Below are 25,024 nucleotides of genomic sequence, written 5' to 3' on the forward strand. Positions count from 1 at the left end.
AATCCTGTAAACATTCCTCATAGGTCATGGTTTGCAGACCGGTCACCATTCTGTTTGCTTTTCTCTGAACTTGCTCCATTTTGTTGATGTCTTTTTTAAAATGTGGTGCCCAAAACTGGACACAGTATTCCAGATGAGGTCTGACCAAAGAGGAGTAGAGGACAATAATGACTTCGCGTGATCTAGACTGTATGCTTCTGTTAATACATCCCAGAATTGCATTTGCCTTTTTTGCTGCGGCCTCACATTATTGACTCATGTTCAGTCTGTGATCTATTAGTATACCCAAGTCTTTTTCACATGTGCTGTTGCTTAGCCCTATTCCTCCCATTCTGTATATGCTTTTTTTCATTTTTATTGCCCAGATGTAGTACTTTTCATTTTTCCTTGTTAAAACCCATTCTGTTAGTTGCTGCCCACTGCTCCAGTTTATTTATATCTTTTTGAATCCTCTCTCTTCTCTAGTATTAGCTATCCCTCCTAGCTTTGTGTCATCAGCAAATGTAATCAGTTTACGCTCAATTCCTTCATCTAAATCATTGTAAAGATGTTGAACAATACAGGGCCCAGGACAGAGCGCTGTGGTACCCCTTTTGAAACATTCTTCCAACTGGATGTGCAGCCATTTATGACCACTCTTTGGGTCCGATCACTAAGCCAGTTATGAATCCACCTAACAGTTGCCTTGTCCATTCCATACTTAGTCATTTTTTCAATAAGGATGGTGTGAGATACTTTGTCAAATGCTTTGCTGAAGTTAAGATATACTATACCGCATTTCCCTGATCCACCCAGTCAGTGATTCTGTCATAGAAGGAAATTAAGTTAGTCTGACATGACTTATTAGTTACAAACCCATGCTGTCTCTGGTTAATCACTTCATTCTTATCCAGGTACTTACATACATGTTGTTTAATAATTTGTTCAAATATCTTTCCTGGTATAGAAGTCAGACTCACCGGTCTATAGTTCCCTGGGTCCACCTTCTTCCCCTTTTTGAAGATAGGAACAACATTTGCTCTTCTCCAGTCTTCTGGGACTCCTCCTGTTCTCCCAGAATTTTCAAAGATTATGGAGAGTGGTTCAAAAATTTCTTCTGCTATCTCCTTCAGTACTCTAGGGTGTAATTCATCTGGACCTGGAGACTTTAATTTATTTATGTTAGCTAAGTGTTTCCTCGCTATCGTTCTGTTTATAGATATCCTGGATTCTTCTATTCCCTTAATAAGACAGTGAATATCAGTTGATGTTCCATTTCCTTTCTGAGTCAAAACAGATGTAAAGTAGGAATTTAAAAGTTCGGCCTTCTCACCATCCTTTCTTACCATTTTATCATTTCCATCCTGTAAAAATGCTATAGCATCTTTGACTTTTCTTTTACTTTTGATATATCCCCCAAATCCTTTTTTATTGCTTTTGACATCTCTTGCAAGCCTTAATTCATTGTCAGCTTTAGATAATCTGATTCGTGCCCTACAGGTTCTGCAGACAGCATTATAGTCTTCTTGAGACATGCCTCCCTCTTTCCATTTGATAAACATTTCTTTCTTCCTTTTTAGCATGTGTTTAATTTCTGTGTTCATCCATCCTGGTTTCCTTAAATGCTTCCTATTCTTCCCTCTTTTCGGAGTTATTAACCGTTGTGCTTTCCCAACCTTCCTGGACATTTTTGCCCTGAAGGATATCCACTTCTCTTTCGGAGTCCCTTAAAATCTGCCTTTCTGAAATCTAACCTTGATGTCTGAGTCTTCACAGGTCTTCCTCCTCTAGTTATCCAAAATTCTAAAATAGCATGGTCGCTGCCTCCTAGGGTCCCAGCCACTCTTACCTCCTTAACCATTTCCTCCCTGTTTACAAGGATTAGATCCAAGGTAGCAGATCCCCTTGTTTTCTCTCCTACCTTTTGGAAGATAAAATTATCAGCAAGAGAGGATAAGAATTTGCTTGACCTGTTAAGGTACCGTCACATTAAGCGACGCTGCAGCGATAGCGACAGCAATGCCGATCGCTGCAGCGTCGCTGTTTGGTCGCTGGAGAGCTGTCACACAGACCGCTCTCCAGCGACCAACGATGCCGAGGTCCCCGGGTAACCAGGGTAAGCATCGGGTTGCTAAGCGCAGGGCCACGCTTAGTAACCCGATGTTTACCCTGGTTACCAGCGTAAAAGTTAAAAAAAACAAACAGCACATACTCACCAGCGCGTCCCCCAGCGTCTGCTTCCTGACACTGACTGAGCTCCGGCCCTAACAGCACAGCGGTGACGTCACCGCTGTGCTTTCACTTTCAGTTTAGGGCCGGCGCTCAGTCAGTGTCAGGAAGCAGAGGCTGGGGGACGCGCTGGTGAGTATGTGCTGTTTGTTTTTTTAACTTTTACGCTGGTAACCAGGGTAAACATCGGGTTACTAAGCGCGGCCCTGCGCTTAGTAACCCGATGTTTACCCTGGTTACCAGTGTAAAATATCGCTGGTATCCTTGCTTTTGCTGTCAAACACGGCGATACACGGCGACCTAGCGACCAAATAAAGTGCAGACCTTCTAGCAGCGACCAGCAATTTCACAGCGGGATCCAGATCGCTGCTGCGTGTCAAATACAGCGATATCGCTATCCAGGTCGCTGCAACGTCACGGATCGCTGGCGATATCGCCTAGTGTGACGGTACCTTTAGTTTTGCCTGAGAGAGATTCCCAACAAATGTCTGGATAGTTGAAATCTCCCATGACAACTATGTCATGTTTTTTGGAGAACTTGGCCATTTGATGCATAAACAGTTCATCCATATCTTCAGCTTGCACAGGTGGCCTGTAGTAAATGCCTACAATGGTCTCCTTTCCATTGTTCTCTCATTGTATTCTTACCCAACTTCCACAGAACTCCCAGTCTCTGAAGCTTCAATCTCTGTGCAGATATACGCTTTTCTAACATACAATGCGATACCTCCTCCTTGTTTATCAAGCCTGTTTTGTGCAAATAAGTTGCATCCTTCTAGCCTTGTATTCCAATCATGTGTATCGTCCCACCATGTTTCAGTGATTCCAATGACATCATATTTCTTTTCCTGCGTTAGTAGTTCCAATTCTCCTTGTTTGTTGCCCATACTTTGTGCATTCGTATAGAAACATTTTAGTTTGTGATCGGCTTCTTTCTCTAATATTTTTATTATTTAGATGTTTGTGTCTTTGTTCTTCCTTTCCACTTCTAATACCAGAGTTCTCAATAGTACTTGTCAGGTGTATGGCTTTTTCTGGCCATTTGCTTCCCTTCCCATGCTGTTCTAGTTTAAAGCTCTCCTGATGAGTGTAGCAAGACGACTTCCAAATACATATCAGTACCTATCAGGTGCTTCTAAAAGTTAGCTGTACATGGGTATTAGGGTGTCATTCAGGGCAGTTGTCTTTGTGGCCTACCAAAATGGCCTGTGGTGGCTGCGAGAAGTGCAGTGTGGATGTGTGAGCTGGCTGAGGTGTGCCCTACTTTATTTGTTGTTACGTATGGAGATGGCTACTCCTAGGCTCTCTGACTGAGCACTCCACCCCTCAGCCTCAGGCATTTTTAATTACAGCAGGATCCTACTGTCCCATATAAATGTAGGCTTCAGCCTAAGCGAGGATTCACATTAGGTAGTTTCCCAGCAATGGGAATTGCTTTGTCGTGGCTGCTGGTACACATCAATTGGCCAATTTATGCACAAAGTTTTCTCATTTTTCCAATTTTCTAGGACAGTAATGCAATTCAAATGTCATATATTTCATATTTTCATGCTCTAGCACTACTTTATTTGTTGGTTGTCTAAAAGTTAGCTGTACATGTGCATTAGGATGTATCAAAATAGGGAGCTGTGGCTGCGAGAAGTGAGGAAGTGTGTGGATGTGTGAGCTGGCTGAGTGGTGCGCTTAGCTTATTGTCAGAGCACTGTAATAGTTGAATGTACAACTGAGTGTGAGAAGTGGAGTCTTACTCTCCCAGGGATGGGCGCTCATCCCCGTAAGCTTCACTATTCATCTTCCAAGGTGTTCCTTCAGTTCATTTGGTAAATGCTTATTAGCTGTGTTTGGCCTCTGAGCCATAACCATTGAACATGTTACATCCCTGCATTTGCAAATGTATGGTAGAGGTATTTGCACATGCACGCTATTATAGAAATACAGTCAGCTGGTATTAGTTATAGGATGTATCCCTGACACCTATGATATTACGTCGGCTCATCTTCTTCCATTTCAGGTTCCTACAGTATTAGATTCTCTTAGTGGAGATCTTCTATATAAGAGAATTTTCCTGATTGACCAGTCAAGGATGGATAGGGACAGGCACAAGATGGTGGAGAGGATATTACACCTCACCCTAGAGATCCTCTTCCGGCTTACTGGAAAGGTGAGAGATTCTGATGACGTCACATTACATCATTCTTATCTATGGGAATAACAGATGGACAGAACTGGAGAGGTGACGACTGGAAATGTCTGTAGTGAGATGTATTAACCCCTTCATTTTTTTTTTTTTTGCTCCCTTGTTCCCAGAACCATAACTTTTTTATTTTTCCGTCAATATGGCCATGTGAGGGCTTGTTTTTTGCGGGACGAGTTTTACTTTTGAACGACACCATTGGTTTAAACATATCGTGTACTGGAAAACAGGAAAAAATTCCAAGTGGCGTGAAATTGAAAAAAAAAAGTGCAATCCCACAGTAATTTTTTGTTTTGCTTTTTTACTATGTTCACTAAATGCTAAAACTGACCTGCCATTATGATTACCCAGGTCATTACGAGTTCATAGACACAAAACATACATGCCTAGGTTCTTTTTTTATGTAAATGATAAAAAAAAGTATCCAAACTCTGTTAAAAAAAAAAAAAATTACGCCAATTTCCGATACCCGTAGCATCTCCATTTTCGTGATCTCAGGTTGGGTTAGGGCTTATTTTTTGTTCACCGAGCTGATGTTTTTAATGATACCATTTTGGTGTCGACGCGATCTTTTGGTTGTCCATTATTGCATTTTAATGCAATGTTGTGGTGAGAAAAAAAACGTAATTCTGTCGTTTTACCTTTTTTTCTCGCTTCGCTGTTTAGCAATCAGGTTAATCAATTTTTTTAAATTGATAGATTCTGAACTTGGCAATACCAAATATGTGTATGTTTGATTTTTTTTGTTGTTTTATTATGAATGGGGTGAAAGGGGGGTGATTTGAACTTTTGTATTTTTAAATTTTTTTTACATTTTTAAAAACATTTTGTTTTACTTTTGGCATGCTTCACTAGTCTCCATGGGAGACTTGAAGCTGCCATAACTCGATTTGCTCTGCTACATACAGGCAATGATCGGGTGGGTTGCGGTCATAGCAAACAGGCAGTGACAACCATAGAGGATAGAGGTATGCAGGAGACTTTTGTTTGTCATGCCATGATTTCCGGCCCGGTGGTCCAAAGTGCGCGTTAAATGCTGCTGTCAGAGTTTGACAGCGACATTTAATGGGTTAACAGCTGCGGGAGGATCAGAATTCCTCCCGCAGCTGTTAGCGGCACATGTCAGCTGTTCAAAACTGCTGACATGTGCCCGAAAAGATGTGGGCTCACCTCCAGAGCCCACATCAAAGGAAGGGTGCCTGACATCGACGTACTATCATGCCCGATATCGGAAAGGGGTTATTGTGTCTCTCCATAACCAGGATTACACAGTAGTGAAGAAGACCTCCAGTGAGCACTGTCAGGCCCCTGTGTCTGAGGGATGGAGAAGACCCCTGAGCCCAATCACAAGACCTCCATCTTACTCCCAAATACATGAGGACATCAATGACCAGAAGATCCTAGAACTCACCTACAAGATGATTGAGCTGCTGACTGGAGAGGTGATACTGCAGGGAATGCTGGGACATTATACAGTAATGCTATGAAGTGATCATTTTAGGTGACTGTATCATTTTATGTATCAGGTTCCTATAAGGTGTCAGGATGTCACCATCTATTTCTCCATGGAGGAGTGGGAGTATTTGGAAGGACACAAAGATCTGTACAAGGACGTCATGATGGAGGTTCCCCAGCCCCTCACATCACCAGGTAATAGGACTAAATACACACGGTCTATAATTATCTGTATGTAAGGAATTAATTCACTTATTGTTTGTGTTTCCTCAAGTTTTACCTATTAAGAGGACAACAACAGAGAGATGTCCCCGTCCTTTTCTTCCACAGGACTGTGAACAAGAAATTCTTAATATTCCTCAGGATCATCAGGTACATGGGTGTCATGAGATCTCCCCTATGATGTGTAGATGGCTGTGAAGGTCTTGTGCTCAGTCTTGTTTTATCCACCAGTATTCTGTTTTATAGTTGTGTAATGAGAACGGTGGAGATGGAAGGAATAGAGCTGATCATAGATGTGATTTCTCCATCTGTCTGTGACGTTTACAACATTTGTTTCAGTGTGCAGATCTGACCAATATTAATACGGCAGAGACATATGTGAGGGGAGATGAGCGGTGTAAAGGGGTGATTCCTACAGATCATAACCCAGGTGAGTAGTAACCTCTAGAGGCAGAGAAGTCATAGATTATTCTCTGTCACTGGCTGACACTGCTGTATCGGCGGTCTTGTCCAGTGGTATCACAACTAAAGGTCACCATTCTGCCACTAGACCAGTGCATGGACCTCTACCCAAAACTGTCCCTACTAGCTTGAGCATTTATATAAGAACTTGCAGTGGAGTCATGCATTGTTGAATTTATGAGGCCAGAAAATAAAATTTCCCCCTTATTAGTAGAGTAACTTTTTAATCTTGGCCAAATATGAATTTCTGTACAATAACAGCAAAGTTTCCCTTTATCCTTTATCAGTTTCGGTGAGAATAGTACCTTTTAACTACCTTTTAACTTCAAAGAGCTCTCGATAAACTACTGTGGTAGATCGGCTCATTCGGCTGCTTAATGAGGTAGTCAGAGAAGTGCTTTTCATATAAATCTTCACCTGGTTTATTAAAACATTGTCCATAAACCAGTCCAAAACAAAATAGACATATTCAGTCTTGATAAGTCATTACAGTCCTCATTACTCCTGGGTCTGGTTCAGCTTTGTTTTAGAAGAGCACAGCTCTGGAAGTCAGTTCACCTTCAGAACACATAAAACTTTGAGTACAAAGGCTAACCTTTTACCTTCTGGACCATCCCCTAGGGTGGAGATATGGTGAACAGCCAACCTACCCAGCTCTTTAGCTGTTCACAAAAAACCTGGCCCTATCATGGCCGATTAACCACTCTCAGCACATAACACGCTGGAGCAAACTTCCAGGTTCATATCACTGAAACTAATAATCTCAGTGAAACATATCTCCCCTCCAGTAAATTACCAGTTACCCTCTTACATATCCCCCTCTGCCCAAAGCCAGGGGTTGTGGCACCTTTAGTCACTAGACAGGGAAGCTTCAACAGGCCATCTGCGTTAGCATGCAGTTTTTTTTACCTATGCTTCACATGGAAGCTGAAGTTCTGGGGCGCTAAAAACCTCCTAGTCACCCTGGCATTCTTCCCTTCCTTTTCCCTTATATATCTCAGGGGCACATGATCTGACACTAACCTGAACTTTCAGCCCAACAGTTAGTACTTCAATGTGTCACTCGCCCATTTGATTACTATGCATTCTTTTTTCACAATGGCATAATTCTTCTTTCAGGATGAGAGTTTCCTACTTAGGTATAGGATTGGATGTTCCTACTCATTTATTTCTTGTGACAACACGGCTCCCAACCCGACTTCTGAAGCATCCGTCTGGACCACAAACTCTTTCTTGAAGTTCGGCTCGACCAAGATTGGCTTTTTACACAGGACTAGCTTCAACTACTGGAAAGTGTCCTCCGCTTTGGACGTCCACTTGGCCATTGATTACTTTTGTACCCTTCAGGTTGTCGTTCAAGGGTGCAGCTCTCATGGCAAAATTCAGGATGAACCACTGATAACATCCCACAATTCCTAGAAAAGTCCTAACCTGTTTCATGGAGATTGGTTACAGCCAATTTTGGATTTGCCTACATTGTATTCTCCTGCAGCTTGATTTCGCTCCTACTGACGATATATGGCCTCCTCCTTCCCCGTGGTGCACTTTTTTGTGTTATGGTAAACCTCGCCTTCCTCAGCGCATCCAGTACTGCCTAGACCTTCTGCAGATAACTTTTCTAGGACCTGGTCCATGGCCCTCTGGAAAGTGGCCAACAAATTAAGTCCTTAACCCCAACCCTTTGTAACCCCTCAGCAGACTTTTTGGGACCTTGGATGCCCCCCATTGGTGCCTCTAGTACTCCTTTTTTGAGAGTCAGTCTACTTTTGGGTACCCCCAGTATGGGAGTGCATTGGCATCTGGTTTTCTTAATGACTTCTCGACCACCTTGTAGCTTTCTACTAGGCCATACAGGTTGTCCGCATTTCAAGGGTCTCCCTGGCTAACCCAGGTCTTCACCGGTCTAGGAATGGGGTGAATAAATCTATCCATAACAACACCCTTGATCCTCTGAGCTGGGGTGGAGGACTCTGGCTGCAACCACTTCTGGACAAGATTTAGCAAGTCAAACATTTGAGAGCAGGGTGGAGGTTTGTTCTCGAAATACACCTAGTGGTAGACTCATTGTGCCCTGAAAGACAAAGTTACTCCTAAGTATTTCAATATTTCAGTCTTTAGTTTGGCATACTCCTTTGCATGCCGTAAGGCAAGGTAATAATAAGCTTTATGGGGTTTGCCAGATAGATAGGGCGCCAGCACCTCCGCCCACAGCTCCAACAGCAGCTTCTCCTGCTCTGTGACCCTTTTAAACACAGCCAAAAATGCCTCAACATCGCCCCCAGGTGTCATCTTTTGCATGGCATGTCTTACCGCCTTCCGGACGTGTGAGTCATCACCTGAACTTGAGGATGGGGTGGTTGCCCTGCCACGGACTGCATCTGTGAGGAGTTCCATCCGTTCTTTAAGCACCTCCTGTTGCTCTGGTGCAGCTGCACCAACAGTTTATTCACTTCCAGTTTTGCTAGCTGTTGTTGCTGAACTTGCTGTTGCTGCACTTGGACCAGGTGCTTGATCAGCTTCTCCATTTTGTCCTACCGCTCTTCGGTCCTAATAGCCACCTTCACCCAAGACATGCAGTTTGTCCACAGCTGTCACACTTGTTTCCTGGGAATCTTGCCTACATCCTCCACCAACCGGCTCACTTGGCTGCTTAACAAGGTAGTCAGAGGTATGCTGTTCATTTAAATCTTCACATAGTAAATTAAAAACATGCTTCATAAACCAGTCCAAAACAAAATCGACACATTCAGTCTTGTTGGCAGAAATGAACAGCACTCATTTCAGTCCTTATTACTCTGGGGTCCACCTGCTCAGAAAACAGGGCTCAGCTCTGTTTATCAAGAGCACAGCTCTGGAGGTCAGTTCACCTTCAGAATACACAGAACTCTGAATGAGTCCAGAGGCTAACCCTTGACCTTTTGGACCACACCATAGGGTGGAGGTATATTGAACAGTCATCCCACCCAGCTCTTTAGCTGTTCACAAAAAACCTGGCCTTGTCATGGTCAATTAAATCCTCTTGGCACATAACATGCTGGAGCAAACTTCCAGGTTCATGTCACTGAAGCTAATAAACTCAGTGAAGCATACCTCCCCTCCAGTATGTTACCACTGACCCTCTTACACTGCATGGAAAAAACATTACACCTTTTTGATCCTAAGGAATGATAATTACTGCACAATCTCTCCTGAAGCTGGAAGCACTAATACTTTTTCTACCTTTCTAGTCAGGACTTGTAGGAGCTCCAATGGTCCATCATAAATGAGTGCAACTCCGGTTTATTGCACTATGTTGAAAAGTTCTCTCTATAATAAATAATAATAATCTTTATTTTTATATAGCGCTAACATATTTCGCAGCGCTTTACAGTTTGCACACATTATCATCGCTGTCCCTGGGGCTACAGTAGTTTGGATAGCTGAGAGCTATCAGGTCACACACTATAATTACCCAGAGATGTCACAGTTCTTGTCTACAGTTATTGCACAAGATCCTCTCATTTAATCTCTATTTTCCTCACCAAGTTTTGTTCCTAACCAGGCCCCATATTCCAGATCTGACATGAGTCACTTTATGTAGTAATAACTAGAGATGGGCGGACATCTGGATGTTCGGGTCCGGCGGGTTTGGCCGAACAGTTACAAAAATTTCGGGTACCAGAACAGTACCTGGACCCGAACCCAGACCCCATTCACTTGAATGGGGGGCCCGAACATCCAGTGTTTGCTGCCCTGTCATGTGCATGACAGCGCGGCAAACACCGCTTCTGATCGGCTGTGAAACCATCCCCGCTGATCAGAGAGCTCGATTCCCACGCTGTCAAAAGACAGCGTGAGCACGCAGCTGTGACCGGAGGTATAAAATTTACCTTCGGTAACTGGTGTCAGCTAATGGGACAACTGCTTCCATGATCTAACACCTGCTGCTGCTAATAACAGAGAGAGCAGAAGCGGTGGATGGGAGTATTTATTAGCCGCTCCTGCGCTGTAAATAAATAATTAAAAAAAACCCGCTTAGGTTCTCCTGTATTTTTGTTAACCAGCCAGGCAAAACTCACAGCTGGGGGCTGCAACCATAAGCTGTCAGCTTCAGCAAGGCTAGTTATCAAGAATAGATAGGTCCCCATGCCGTTTTTTAATTATTTAAATTATTTAAATGATTTTTAAATAATTAAAAAAAATGGCATGAGATCCCCCTCATTTTTGACAAGCAGCCTTGGTAAAGCAGACAGCTGGGGGCTGGTATTCTCAGGCTGGTAAGGGGCCATGGATATGGCCCCCCCAGCCTAAAGATAGCAGCCACAAAAAAGGCACATCTATTAGATGGCGCTATGCCCAATACTTCCCACTTGCCCTGTAGCAGTGGCAGGTGGTGTGATAGTTGGGGAGGTTGATGTCACCTTTGTATTGTCCGGTGACATCAAGCCCAGAGGTTAGTAATGGAGAGGCGTCAATAAGATGCCCCCATTACTAACCACATAGTCATACTGTATGAAAACATAGACACCAAGAATAAAGTCCTTTAATTGAAAAAAATGACGCATACTCCTTTTAGAATCTCAATTAAACCATACTTACAACCTCATCTAATTCCACCGAAGCCCTCGTTCTCCTGTAATAAAACTAAAATAAAAAACAACAATATACCATACCTGCCTGAAACTCTCACGGTGCTAGCGGGGATGTCACCGAGGTCACTGCAGCTCAGCCCGACTGGAAACGGAGCCTCAGTGACTGGAGGTAACATCGATGACGTCACCGCCAGTCACAAAGGCTACGCTCGCAGCAGTTCAGTCACCAATGGTTCTCAGCCTGGACGGTCGCATCTTGGCACCGTCCAGGTTGAAAACTGTTTTTCCCCCAGACATGGATTATGGCGTGGGACAGAACGACAGACAGGTATGGTGTATTTATATGACCACAAAGAGAATAGTCTCACTAGGTCAGGAACTTTACAGCATCCATGTGCCTATGTATATATCATAGATCCGTGAGGACTATAAGAATATCAGAAGCAAATAATAGAAAATCAAACTTTGATATTTATTATAACTTTTGATATAATACTAATAAACAATATCAGAGAACAGATTTGAGGACACACAAAGACAATAAGAAAACAGTCGGGTTTGACAATTACTTATCCCTTTAAGGCTTTTAAGTGGAGGGTCTATTTAAAGAAACCAGACTAAGGGCAAATACACCCCTGTAAAATAACACAGGTGTACCCAAACAGTCAGAAACAGTAACATGTACAATCATAACAAATCATAGGTAGGCCTGGTCTGCTAACCCAATAACTCCCATCAGATGTCTAAAGGAAATAACACTATCAATAAAAGTAATCAATTCATAGGTGAGGACTGATTGTGCAAGCAGTTGTTACATTAATAAACTACACCTGAGGCCATGGTTCCTATATGAAGGGACGGATATTCGTCTCTGCACCACACTGTGCCGCACCTCGACGTGCGTTTCGCCCACTAGGCTTCGTCAGGAGGTGTATCCAACTTAAAATTAGGCTCTCTTTATAGTGCATATGATAATGAAAATAACAGACAGCTGATATGTAGGGTTCCTTACTAGTGGTACGGTAATCTCAATCGTATATTGTAGATAGGACCTTACTAAACTCTCACCCAATAGGGAATCAAACCCCATCTCCTACTAAAGTACTAACAGGACCTTCCTGGACTATGGACCATTCAGAGAGCAGGAAACCTGTTCACATGATAAAGGCGACCTGTGGGGGTGTAAGGACCAGGAGGGAAGCACCAATCGGCGCACTCCGATGTGATACCGCGCCCTCATGGCTGACGCTGGTGAACAGCGTCGCATGCAATCGGAGGAAGATATGGTATTTTCCCCGCGATCACCACAGCAACCAGACACCGCGCCAGACACGGGCCCGAGGCAGCACACATTCGGCAATGCGTCTGGGTATGTGACCTGACAAGTAGAATCTCGACCAGCACATTATTGATGGTAAGTGTTCAGGTTCTAGTCTGACCATCTGTATAGTAGCACAGATGAGCGAAAAACATTAGATCAGATCAAAAAAGAGAATTAATAATGGCACTAGAGTACAAAGCATGTAAAGTAGGGAAAAACCATTTAGCAAGGCATCAGGGTCTTAAATATTAGTAGATCACCATTTTGGTGAATGTGTATACAAACGAACCCAGGTGCATAATAGATGCCATTGAGTGGGGGTACTAAGTAGTAGCCCAACACATGAAGAGCGATTCAGACTCCATAGATACTATAGGACTCAGGAGCAAAATAGAGGAGTGACTCAAATCATAATATATAGAAAAAAGTACAAATTTATTTAAACAAATATTTTTTTAAAACACAAGATATGATAAGGTTTCAGGATATGCAGTATATGGTAATGTGCACACAGCAGGCCAATAACAAAGTTTTAACAGTAGTTATATATCAAGATATAATTATACATATAACTTCAGCCCTTTAAGAGCTACATAAATAGTGCGGCGGATACATATAAAAAAATAAGTGCATGTCATGCAGTAATATAGAGCCCAGCCTTAATAACCACAGCACAATATTATGTCATAGCAGTTATGTATAAAACGCTGACACAGGTTAAATTTTATGGTTGTGGCTATAGTTTGTAAACAGTGGCAAGAGAGGCAGGTAAATTCCAATATATAGCTGGATACAGCCCAGGTGGGCTTAAACTCAATACCCGCTGTACTATGCTACAGGGCTCTATATAATAAATAGTGCGTGTAAGTTGACATATAGAGAGCGCTTACAACAATATCCACATCGCCAGTTAAATATGCTTATAGTTATGGCTGTAATCTGCGAGGAGCGGCAAGAGTAACAAGTAAGATCCGGCACAAAGCCAGGTGCAGCCCAAATGGGAAAAAAAAAAAAAAAGACACACTATGCCATGCTATGAAGTGCTGCAGAGCAGATATGAGAAAATAACACAAGGCGCGTACTAAGATAGTATCCGCAATGCTTACCGCTGTGTGCACAGACCCTCTCTAGATGGTGAGAAGCCCAACGCGCGTTTCGTGTCCACGCTGGTCACTTCTTCAGGGGGTATACTGAATCAGTATGGACAAGGACCTTAAGTAGTCATGGAGACGCAGCATGCGACACATCACAAGGTCTAAATAGACCAATAGGAAAGTGGCATGAGCGGCGCATGCGCGGTGCGTACCCCAGGTCCCGGCATGGTAAATCCCGGGCGTCACGCGTCACAGCGCGTACGCAGGGAAAAGAGGTCCCTGGGCACGCGCAGGAGGCTAGAGAGACGCCAGGAACCATGCCGGATCCGGGGACAACAGCGCGCACGCGCACAGCCGCACATAAATATATAATCAGGTGATGCATACGATACTGATATGTCTATAATAGTAAAGATCAAACATATGTATTGTATACATTACATTATAAGGACACAGTAAACAAGCGGCAATCACAATTACAGATATTAACAAAACATTTAAAGCAGTGTTGCATCCGAGCCGCCAGTAAAGCGCTGTAATTGTCCATTGTATATTATCGTTTGTAATGACATGCCAAATATCTGGAATGTTTGCGCAGTCTCCATGATGTGATGATAGAGGGAAATTCCGGAAGCGTTGCTTGACCATACATACTTATCACTAAATAGAACAAAAATAAAAATAATTAAAAACAAGCGAAAAAATACACCATCGGGAGGGACTAATTGAGCATAAAATGGGCCAATGAGTAGTCGATGTGGGACACATATTTATAAAAATGAGGCAAAACTAAGAGACTCGTTTAGGCCCTTTGGGGTCATGGTGTCAAGTATTACAATCCATCTGGATTCTTTTTGGGCCAGTATCTTTTTATAATTCCCACCGCGGATCCCAAGATGGATGGCCTCAATCCCTCTCACTTTAAATGTAGTTGGGTCACAATTGTGATAGGCCTTAAAGTGGCGAGGGATGGGTTTAAGTTCAGCATAATTAGCCACTGTCTTGGACGCTCAAATGTCCCGCACATGCTCACGTACCCTAATACGCAGTTCTCTTGAGGTGAGGCCAACGTATATCATGGAGCACCCGCATGTAGCGTAGTATATTACATTGGCGCTACTACATGATATACGCTGTCATATTTGAAATTGCCTCAAGCCGTCAGATGATTGAAAGGTAGAGCAGCGCAGGACATTTGCGCAGGCAAGACAGTGGCCGCATGAGAAGCACCCAGGGGTAGGTCCCTTTGAGTTGAATGGATTCACCACTTTTGGAATGTAGTGACTATTAACAAGTAGATCATTTAGATTTTTAGATCTTCTTGACGTCATGGAGGGAAAGCTGCCAATGAATGGACCTAAGGAGGGCTCTGCACTCAAGACAGCCCAGCCGAACATTTCGCATATTATTCCACTCGTGGTTGAATGTTGAAATAAAGCGAATTTTTTGGTTATCAATCTTAATTCTATCTTCACGAGGGTATAATAAGTCGCTGCGTGGGGTCTTTCTTGCCCTATCGTAACCCTTCTTTATGCATCTATTACTATAGCCGCGGTTCTGAAAGCGGATTTTGAGATCTGCTGCTTGTCTTTCAAATCGATCATTAGTGGAGCAAATCCGCCTCATCCTGAGAAATTGACCGACTGGGACGGCACTATTGGTAGCAGGGTTATGTGAAGAACTAGCATGAATAAGTGAATTAACTGATGTCGGTTTTCTGTAGACTAGATAAATAAACTTGTGCACTGCCTTAGTATTAGCGGTGCTCAGGTAGGTTCCAACACCATAACTATATATAAATAAACCTGGCACTCAACTTTCTTATCTGGAGATTTATTTTATTGTCAGCAACAACAAAACGTTTCGGTCTCAAACTGGACCTTCCTCAGTTACGTGCTATGCAGAGGTTTGGAGAAGAATGTGCCCGTGTAGGCAAATGAATGATAGTTTCGTGCGGGGATGGTGTGACCGACGCGGTGTCCACCGCTAGTCAACTAGCCTACACGGGCACATTCTTCTCCAAACCTCTGCATAGCACGTAACTGAGGAAGGTCCAGTTTGAGACCGAAACGTTTTGTTGTTGCTGACAATAAAATAAATCTCCAGATAAGAAAGTTGAGTGCCAGGTTTATTTATATATGGTTTTCTGTAGACGACGGTCTGAACAGATCTATCAGTATCGATCGTAAGCGAGACGTCCAGAAAGTCGACAGTAGTATTATTGAACTTGTAGGTCAGTTTAATATTCTGTGAATTACTATTCAAAACAGACATGAATTCCCCGAGCTCCTGCGCTGTCCCGTCCCACAAAAATAAAACATCATCTATAAAACGAAGCCAGCACAGCACATGGGTAGCGGCCTGCGCGCCTCCGTTGCCAAATAAAGATCTCTCCCAGGCTCCCAAGAAGAGATTAGCATACGAAGGCGCACAGGCCGCGCCCATGGCCGTGCCGCGCTTCTGTAGATAAAAATAATCTTTGAAAACAAAAAAGTTGTGGGTAAGGACAAAGCGCAGGAGCTCGAGGATAAATTCCACCATTTCGCCATCCAGGTCGGAAGTCCCCAGGAAGCGGCGGACCGCATCCAGACCGTCATTATGATCGATGCAAGTATACAAGGATTCGAGGTCTGCAGTGACCAGCAGCGTTTTTTCGTCCACAAGAATGCCATCAACCCGCGCCAGGACGTCCGTTGTGTCGCGAATAAATGATGGCAAAAGTTCTACAAGTGGTTTAAGGTAGAAGTCTATAAATTTACAGATTGGGTCACAAAGACCTTCAATCCCCGACACGATAGGACGTCCCGGGGGGTTAAGGGCATCCTTGTGAACTTTCGGAAGAAGATAGAAGGTAGGTGTCTTAGGGGATCTAACCGTTAAACCCTCAACAACTTCCTTTGTAATTAGATTCCTTTCTAGAGCAGAGACCAAAATACGCTGAAGTTCGAGAGAAAAGGAGGTAGTAGGATTATATGATAATTTACTATATGTCTGGGAGTCTCTCAATTGACGAAAGGCTTCCTTTTCATATAAGATGGTCGGCCATATCACGATGTTCCCTCCCTTGTCAGCCCTTTTAAAGATAACGTCAGGAAGTGCTTGTAGTTCAGCAATAGCTCGGTGTTGTGCCGAGGTAAGGTTATCAAACCTGCGTCTAGAGGATAGTTTTTTAAAATCATCACTGACTAGTTTGGTAAATATTTCTATTGCTGGACTAAGGGATAAGGGAGGGAACCTCGTCAACCTAGGACGAATCGTGGGTGGAAACCTACCTCGGTCAGGAGGAGCCTGTTCGTCAAGGAGAGCTTCCAGATTATGAAGTACCTCCCTTTCAATCTCGTTCAGTGGTTCCGTTGTTTGGTTCTTGTTATGCAGTTTTTTCAATAGCAGCTTGCGGGAAAATAAATTAAGGTCTCTTAACGCTGAAAAGTAATCAAAAGAGTTAGTGGGGGAAAAGGTAAGGCCTTTCTCCAGTACTTGGAGCTGTATTCTAGTAAGGACATGAGTGGATAAATTAAGTACCTGAAGTCCACCCTGGGCACCACCAGAGGCAGATTTCCCTCCAACGTCTTTGTTTTTAGTTTTAGCGGATTGTCTAGTAGTCACTCGCTTCTCAGATTGATCCAAGGAGGATTGCCCACCAGGTACTGATGTCTGCGATTGAGCGTCATCGTTGTACGATCTATTAGACTTCATTGAGGTAGATCTTGATCTAGATCGAGACTGGTTTCTATACTGATGGCGCGAACGCTCATTTGGATTGCGCCACTTGTACACCCTGCCTGACGATTTGTCTTGGATGTCTCTTTGGAATTTTTTATTTTTTGTGGTCTGGATCTCGTTAGCCCATTTTTCAAGCTCCACATCGATCTCCTCATTTAGTTTTTTGAGGGCGTCACCCGTCATTTCCTTTTGCAGTGTAGCTTGTAGACCATCAATATCTTTTTCTAAGTATTCCAATGAGCCAAAGGTCCTTGTCCATACTGATTCAGTATACTCCCTGAAGAAGTGTCCAGCGTGGACACGAAACGCGCGTCGGGCTTCTCACCATCTAGAGAGGGTCTGTGTACACAGCGGTAAGCATTGCGGATACTATCTTAGTACGCGCCTTGTGTTATTTTCTCATATCTGCTCTGCAGCACTTCATAGCATGGCATAATGTGTTTTTTGTTTTTTTTCTTTTCCCATTTGGGCTGCACCTGGCTTTTGTGGATATTGTTGTAAGCGCTCTCTATATGTCAACTTACACGCACTATTTATTATATAGAGCCCTGTAGCATAGTACAGCGTGTATTGAGTTTACGCCCACCTGGGCTGTATCCAGCTATATATTGGAATTTACCTGCCTCTCTTGCCGCTGTTTACAAACTACAGCCACAACCATAAAATTTAACCTGTGTCAGCGTTTTATACATAACTGGTATGACATAATATTGTGCTGTGGTTATTAAGGCTGGGCTCTATATTACTGCCTGACATGCACTTATTTTTTTATATGTATCCGCCGCACTATTTATGTTGCTCTTAAAGGGCTGAAGTTATATGTATAATTATATCTTGATATATTACTACTGTTAAAACTTTGTTATTGGCCTGCTGTGTGCACATTACCATATACTGCATATCCTGAAACCTTATCATATCTTATGTGTTTTTAAAAAAATATTTGTTTAAATAAATTTGTACTTTTTTTAATATATTATGATTCGAGTCACTCCTCTATTTTGCTCCTGAGTCCCATTTTGGTGAATGGTAGTATGGGGAGGAAAAGTTAATGGGATGTAGATTAAGAACATAGCCTATTACTATAATAGCAACATATATAATCCGAAAGCAGTAAAGGCAAGAACAACATCATAATCATTCTTCTTATCCTCTCTTCTTATCTTCTTGTTCCTTGCTTAATGACTTCGCCAGCTGGTCCCGTCCCACAACTGTAGACACTAATAGAAGCATGGCAGACACAGGAGAAGCAAGGGTGAATGGCGCGCATGGTCCCCCAAGAGACATCACACCAGGGTAAGGATAATAAGTGGAGTGGTTATCTGAAACCATATCTAGATCTAAAATATTGTAAATAGAATAAGATTAGATATATAGGACATATAAAATATGAATAAAAACATAAACGAAGAGAGCCTATTATTAAAAAACGCTTGATCTTACATTTAAAGAAAAGACTTGAATCTAATGAATTTGTTTAGACCAAAGGGAGTGGTGGTGTTTAAGGAGACCATCCATTTGGTCTCTAAATGTAAAAGTTTACATTTTAAATCACTACCCCTTATTCCCATATATACTCGATCTATCCTACAGACTCTCAGACCTTTTGGGTTACAGTCATTTTGTTCACGAAAGTGTCTTGGGATGTTCTTTAATTTCTCAAAATCTGTGTCAACCTTCCCTGCATTAATAATGTCTCTCACATGCTCCTGTATCCCCACCTTCAAGGCTCTTGTTGTCACTCCTATGTATACTAGGACACAGGGGCATGTGAGGTGATAGGCGACGGATTCTGTGTTGCATGAAATTTGGTGAACGATCTTAAAAAAATTATCTCCTTTAGCATCGGAGTACTATGTGGTTTTTGGAATAAATTTACAGACGGAACATGTCCCACAAGAGAATGAACCCCATGGTGGACCTTTGCTGCCAAACAACAATTGGTTATTTTTAGATGGCGTATAATGGCCTTTGGTCAGGATATCACCAAGGTTTCGAGATCTCCTCCACATGATGGATGGTGTAGATGGTATTTAAGATCTTTGTCTGTGAGGAGAATGGGCCAGTTTTTGGAAAGTATATCCCTTATATGCATCCAGTTTGAATTGAAAGTGGAGATAAAACGAGGTTTTACGTAAAAAATTTTTTGCTGTTGTTTTTGTGTGGACCTATATGTCAGTAATGATTGTCTATTGGTTTTGATGGCCCTTGTATAACCTTTTTGGATAACGTTTGATTTGTAACCTCGTTCTTTAACCCCCGGAGCTTTTTTCATTTTTTTCGTTTTTGTTCTGCGCTCCCCTTCTTTCCAGAGCCATAACTTTTTTATTTTTCCATAAATATGGCCATGTGAGGGCTTATTTTTTGTGGGACAAGTTGTACTTTTGAATGATACCATTGGTTTTACCATGACGTGTAACAGAAAACAGGAACAAATTCCAAGTGCGATGAAATTGCAAAAAAAGTGCAATCCCAGACTTGTTTTTTGTTTGGCATTTTCCAAGTTTAACTAAATGCTAAAACTGACCTGCCATTATGATTCTCCAGGTCATTACGAGTTCATAGACACCAAAAAAATTGCACCATTTTCCGATACCCGTAGAGTCTCCATTTTTCGTGATCTGGGGTCGGGTGAGGGCTTATTTTTTGCGCGCCAAGCTGACATTTTTAATTATACCACTTTTGTGCAGATACTTTTTTTGATCGCCCGTTATTGCATTTTTATTCAATGTCTCGGAGACCAAAAAAACGTAATTTTGGTGGTTTGATTTTTTTTCTCGCTACGCCATTTAGCGATCAGGTTATTTTTATTTTTTTTATTGATAGATCGGGCGATTCTGAACGTGGCAATACCAAATATGTGTAGGTTTGATTTTTTTTTATTGTTTTATTTTGATTGGGGCGAAAGGGGGTGATTTGAACTTTTATATATATTTTTTTTTAAATATTTTTTAAACACATTTTTTTGGGGGGCATGCCTCAATAGCCTCCATAGGAGGCTAGAAGCATGCACTACACGATCGCCTCTGCTACATAGAGGTGAAGCACAGATCGCTGCTATGTAGCAGAAATGCAGCATTGCTTTGAGCGTCGACCACAGGGTGGCGCTCACAGCAATCTGCCATCAACAACCATAGAGGTCTCCTTGAGACCTCAGGTTGTTATGGCAATGCACCGATGACCCCCGATCATGTGACGGGGGGCAGCGGTGCAAGCACTTCTGGCCGCGTGGCCGGCGGTGCTTGTTAAATGCAGCTGATAGAGTTTAACAGCGGCATCTAACTAGTTAATGGGTACGGGCAGAACGCGATTCCGCTCGCGCTCATTGCGGCCACAGGTCAGATGTTGATAATAGCTGACTTGTCGCGGCTTTGAGGTGGGCTCACCGCCGGAGCCCACCTCAAAGAAGGGGAGTCTGCCAGCTGACATACTATCCCGTCAGCTGGCAGAAAGGCGTTAGACATATTGGTAAGGTTTGTTGCCTGTTGATGGAATGTAAGATTGTCACAGCAGATTCTTAAAAATTGACCAATCGGTATTGATTTTTTAAGTTGTGGTACATGGGACGAGTCGGCATGTAACAAAGCATTTGTCGCTGTATTTTTAGAAACACATCTGTGGCCACCATACCATTGGCCAGCCCTTCTTTTGATTAGAATATCAAGAAATTCCATTGTGAATTTACTGTATTTCCAGGTTAGGTTAATATTTAAATCATTAGTATTAAGACATTGGAGGAAATTATCTAATTCTGGCGAGCAGCCCTGCCAGATGAAAAAGATATCGTCTGTATAGCGTGACCACGAGATGAGCCTTAAAAAATCAATACCGATTGGTTAATATTAAAAAATACGCCGTATCTGCTCTGATAATCTTACATTCCGTCAACAGGCAAAAAACCTTACCAATAGGTTTAAAGAGCGATGTTACAAATCAAAAGATATCCAAAAAGGTTATACAAGGGCCATCAAAACCAATAGACAATCATTACTGACATATAAGTCCGCACAAAAAACAACAAAAATGTTTTGAAGTAAAACCCCGTTTAATCTCCACTTTCAATTCAAACTGGATGCATATGTGGCATCCCTGAGGATCCAGTCACCACAGAGGTACTGCACCTCAGGAGGGGCCACCACCCGGTACCCACATACAAGCATCCAACATCACACCACTCCAGGCCAAAGGACCTGGGTGGACCCTATTTAGGGAGGGCCCCATCTCAGGCTGGAGTGGGAACCAGGTAGAGGGTGTAGGTGGAGGAAGTAGATAAGGGTAAGAGACTTGGAGGTAGAGTGACAGTTGAAGAGAGAGGGGCGTGGCAAGTCAGTGTGAGGTAAAGTGGGTTTCCTGGCCATGGAAGCACACTTCCTGCCAGAATGCTGATGAGGAGCAGACCGAAAAACACAGAGAAGAGCGGAGAGGAGAGAGAGAAGGGATCCTAGGGGCCAGGGAAGTGAAGAATCCACCCGTAGTCGAGTGGAGGGACCAGGTCACAGTTGGGACCGGCCCCAGACTAGTGGAGAGACTGTAGGACTCAGCTAGTGAACCGGAGGCTGTAGTATCTGTATGTGCGACAGCCAAATCTGCACACAATCACAAAAAAGGCAGCGACATAGGGTCAAGGGGACCAAAGGATCGGGACCCGACAGGACCTGAGGCTGCTGGCTTGGGACACTGTGTGTGAGGCGCAGGGCAGAAGGACGTGAGCCAGCACAGAGAGAGATGACCTGGGAAGGTACACAAGAAGGGGTCCCGGAAAGTGTACCCAAATTGCCTGAGAGCTGGCTGAACCACTGACCGGGAGGACACGGCACGTGGCTGGTGTTTGTAACCCAAAACTGTGAGTAAAGTGTGAAGACTGCACCCTGCTGTGTCCTCAGAATTATTTACTGCATCACCTGCCCTGTACCACAAGAGTTACCATCATCAATATATTCTTATATCTGCCCTGGGGCCCTGCTCTACCCGTGGGGAGCTGAACCATCTTTGCTGCGTCATCACTGGCCCCAGAGGAGCTGAACTGCAGCGTCGGCCATCCCTTGCCGAACACCACGGGTGGTGTCACGAATCAATCACATATAATTTTCCCCCTGGCATTTTTATTGCACGCCCAGGGCCACGGAGTCAGGTCACGGCCCCTGTGACCTCCCCAAATAACTGTCCGACCCGGTTCCGAGTACCCCACGGCGCTGGTGGGCGCCGCACATACAAGGGATATACTTTCAAAAAACTGGCTCATTCTCCTCACAGACAAAGATCTTAAATACCATCTAACTCGTACTCCATCCATCACGAGGCGGAGATCTCGTAACCTTGGTGATATCCTGACCAAAAGCCATTATATTCCATCTAAAAATAACCAATTGTTGTTTGGCAGCAAAGGTCCACCATGGGGTTCATTCTCTTGTGGGTCATGTTCCGTCTGTAAATTTATTCCAAAAACCACACAGTTCTCTAATGCTAAAGGAGATACATTCTTTAAGATCGTTCACTATATTTCATATTTCACACAGAATCCGTCGCCTATCACCTCACATGCCCCTATGTCCTAGTATACATAGGAGTGACTACGAGAGCCTTGAAGGTGCGGATACAGGAGCATGTGAGAGACATTATTAATGCAGGGAAGGTTGACACAGATTTTGAGAAATTAAAGAACATCCCAAGACACTTTCGTGAAAAAAATCACTGTAACCCAAAAGGTTTGAGAGTCTGTAGGATAGATCGAGTATATATGGGAATAAGGGGTGGTGATTTAAAATGTAAACTTTTACATTTAGAGACCAAATGGATGGTCTCATTAAACACCACCACTCCCTTTGGTCTAAACGAATTCATTAGCTTCAAGTCTTTTCTTTAAATGTTAGATCAAACGTTTTTTTAATAATAGGCTCTCTTTGTTTGTTTTTATTCATATTTTATATGTCCTATATATCTAATCTTATTCTATTTACAATATTTTAGATCAGGATATGGTTTCAGATAACCACTCCACTTATTATCCTTACCCTGGTGTGATGTCTCTTGGGGGACCATGCGCGCCATTCACCCTTGCTTCTCCTGTGGCTGCCATGCTTCTGTTAGTGTCTACAGTTGTGGGACCAGCTGGCGAAGTCATTAAGCAAGGAACAAGAAGATAAGAAGAGAGGATAAGAAGAATGATTATGATGTTGTTCTTGCCTTTACTGCTTTCGGATCGATTATATATATTGCTATCCTAGTAATAGGCTATGTTCTTAATCTACATCCCATTACCTTTTCCTCAATATATAACATTCACCAAAATGGTGATCAACTATTATTTAAGACTCTGATGCCTTGCTAAAGGGTTTTTCCCTACTTTACATGCTTTGTACTCTAATGCCATTATTAATTCTCTTTTTTGATCTGATCTGTCTTATGTTCTTCGGCCATCTGGACTACTATACAGATGGTCAGACTAGAACCTGAACACTTACCATCAGTAATGTGCTGGTCAAGATTCTACTTGTCGGGTCATGTACCCAGACGCACTGCCGAATGTGCGCTGCCTCAGGCCCATGCCTGGCGCGGCGTCCGATTGCTGCGGTGATCGCGGGGATGATATCATATCCTTCCTCCGATCGCATGTGGCGCCATTCGCCAGCGTCGGCCATGGGGGCGCGGCATCACATCGGAGTGCGCTGATTGGTGCTACCCTCCTGGTCCTTACACACCCACCGGCCGCCTTTATCATGTGAACAGGTTTCCTGCTCTCTGATTGGTCCATACGTGTGAAAGGCCTTTCTTCCTGGCTGACCTGAAAGGTGAAAGTGTTTGACTGTAGATTCCAGAGAAGCCCGAGGCTGCGTTGCATTGGTGCAGGGTCTGACCCCAGGTCTCTGAGACCATTACATAAGTCCTGAGAAGGGAATGCTTCCATGAATTCTTAGCTTTTTGAGGCTATTTTATGAAGCCTAAGGTTCGAGCAGGCAAGCATGTCCTGGGCTCACCTGAGAAGACTATTGGCAGTCTCATTTGAAGGCATGACTTTCAGACAGTTGTCGACATAAAAGTCTTTTTCTATGAATTGTCTGACATCTACTCCTTATTCTGCTTCTCCTTCCTGAGCCGACCTTTTGAGTCCATAAATGGCGACTGCAGGTGAAGGACTGTTGCCAAAGATGTGCACTCTCATGCGATACTCCGTGACTTCTTTAGTAGGATCATTGTCTCTGTACCAGAAGAATCTTAGGAAGTTCCTGTCTCTCTCTCTCACAAAGAAACAATGGAACATTTGCTGGATGTCAGCGATGAAGGCAATGGAATCCTTATGGAAGCGCATAAGTACTCCCAGCAGTTTGTTATTGAGGTCTGGTCCTGTCAGTAGAACATCATTCAGGGAGACATCATTAAACTTAGCACTGGGATCAAACAAGACTCTAATCTGGCCTGGTTTCTTAGGGTGATATACTCCAAACATGGGTAGGAACCAGCATTCTTCAGAGTCTTTGAGAGTGGGAGCTAGTTCTGCATGACTGTTTTCGAAAATCTTTGACATGAAGGAGAAAAAATGATCTTTCATCTCTGGTTTCTTTTGTAGATTATGTTTGAGAGAGGAGAAACATTGTAATGCCTGATTTCTGTTGTTCGGTAGACGTGGTCTGTGGGTTTTGAAGGGAAGAGGTGCGACCCAGCTGTTGGTCTCATCTTTAACAAACAAGTCCCTTGTCCATTATCTCTAAGAACAACTTGTCCTCTACCGACATTGCCACTTGGTTGTCCTGCTTAGTTCTCTGGAAGACTGTGCACC

General features: G+C 43.2%; 2 protein-coding genes across 2 annotated transcripts in view; both read left to right on the forward strand.

The window, feature by feature from the left end:
* The window catches only part of LOC143767471 (uncharacterized), a 432,524-nt gene that overhangs the window by 252,280 nt on the left and 155,220 nt on the right, over positions 1 to 25,024 (forward strand). The gene's annotated exons all lie outside the window — the stretch shown is intronic.
* The window catches only part of LOC143767452 (uncharacterized), a 43,998-nt gene that overhangs the window by 2,904 nt on the left and 16,070 nt on the right, over positions 1 to 25,024 (forward strand). The window contains exons 4-8 of the mRNA XM_077255792.1: positions 4,220 to 4,369; positions 5,665 to 5,844; positions 5,929 to 6,052; positions 6,132 to 6,229; positions 6,419 to 6,509. Of these exons, the coding sequence (XP_077111907.1) occupies positions 4,220 to 4,369; positions 5,665 to 5,844; positions 5,929 to 6,052; positions 6,132 to 6,229; positions 6,419 to 6,509 (643 nt within the window). The remainder of the gene's footprint in view (positions 1 to 4,219; positions 4,370 to 5,664; positions 5,845 to 5,928; positions 6,053 to 6,131; positions 6,230 to 6,418; positions 6,510 to 25,024) is intronic.

The sequence above is a fragment of the Ranitomeya variabilis genome, chromosome 4 (assembly GCF_051348905.1).
Source record: "Ranitomeya variabilis isolate aRanVar5 chromosome 4, aRanVar5.hap1, whole genome shotgun sequence".
Taxonomy (NCBI): domain Eukaryota; kingdom Metazoa; phylum Chordata; class Amphibia; order Anura; family Dendrobatidae; genus Ranitomeya; species Ranitomeya variabilis.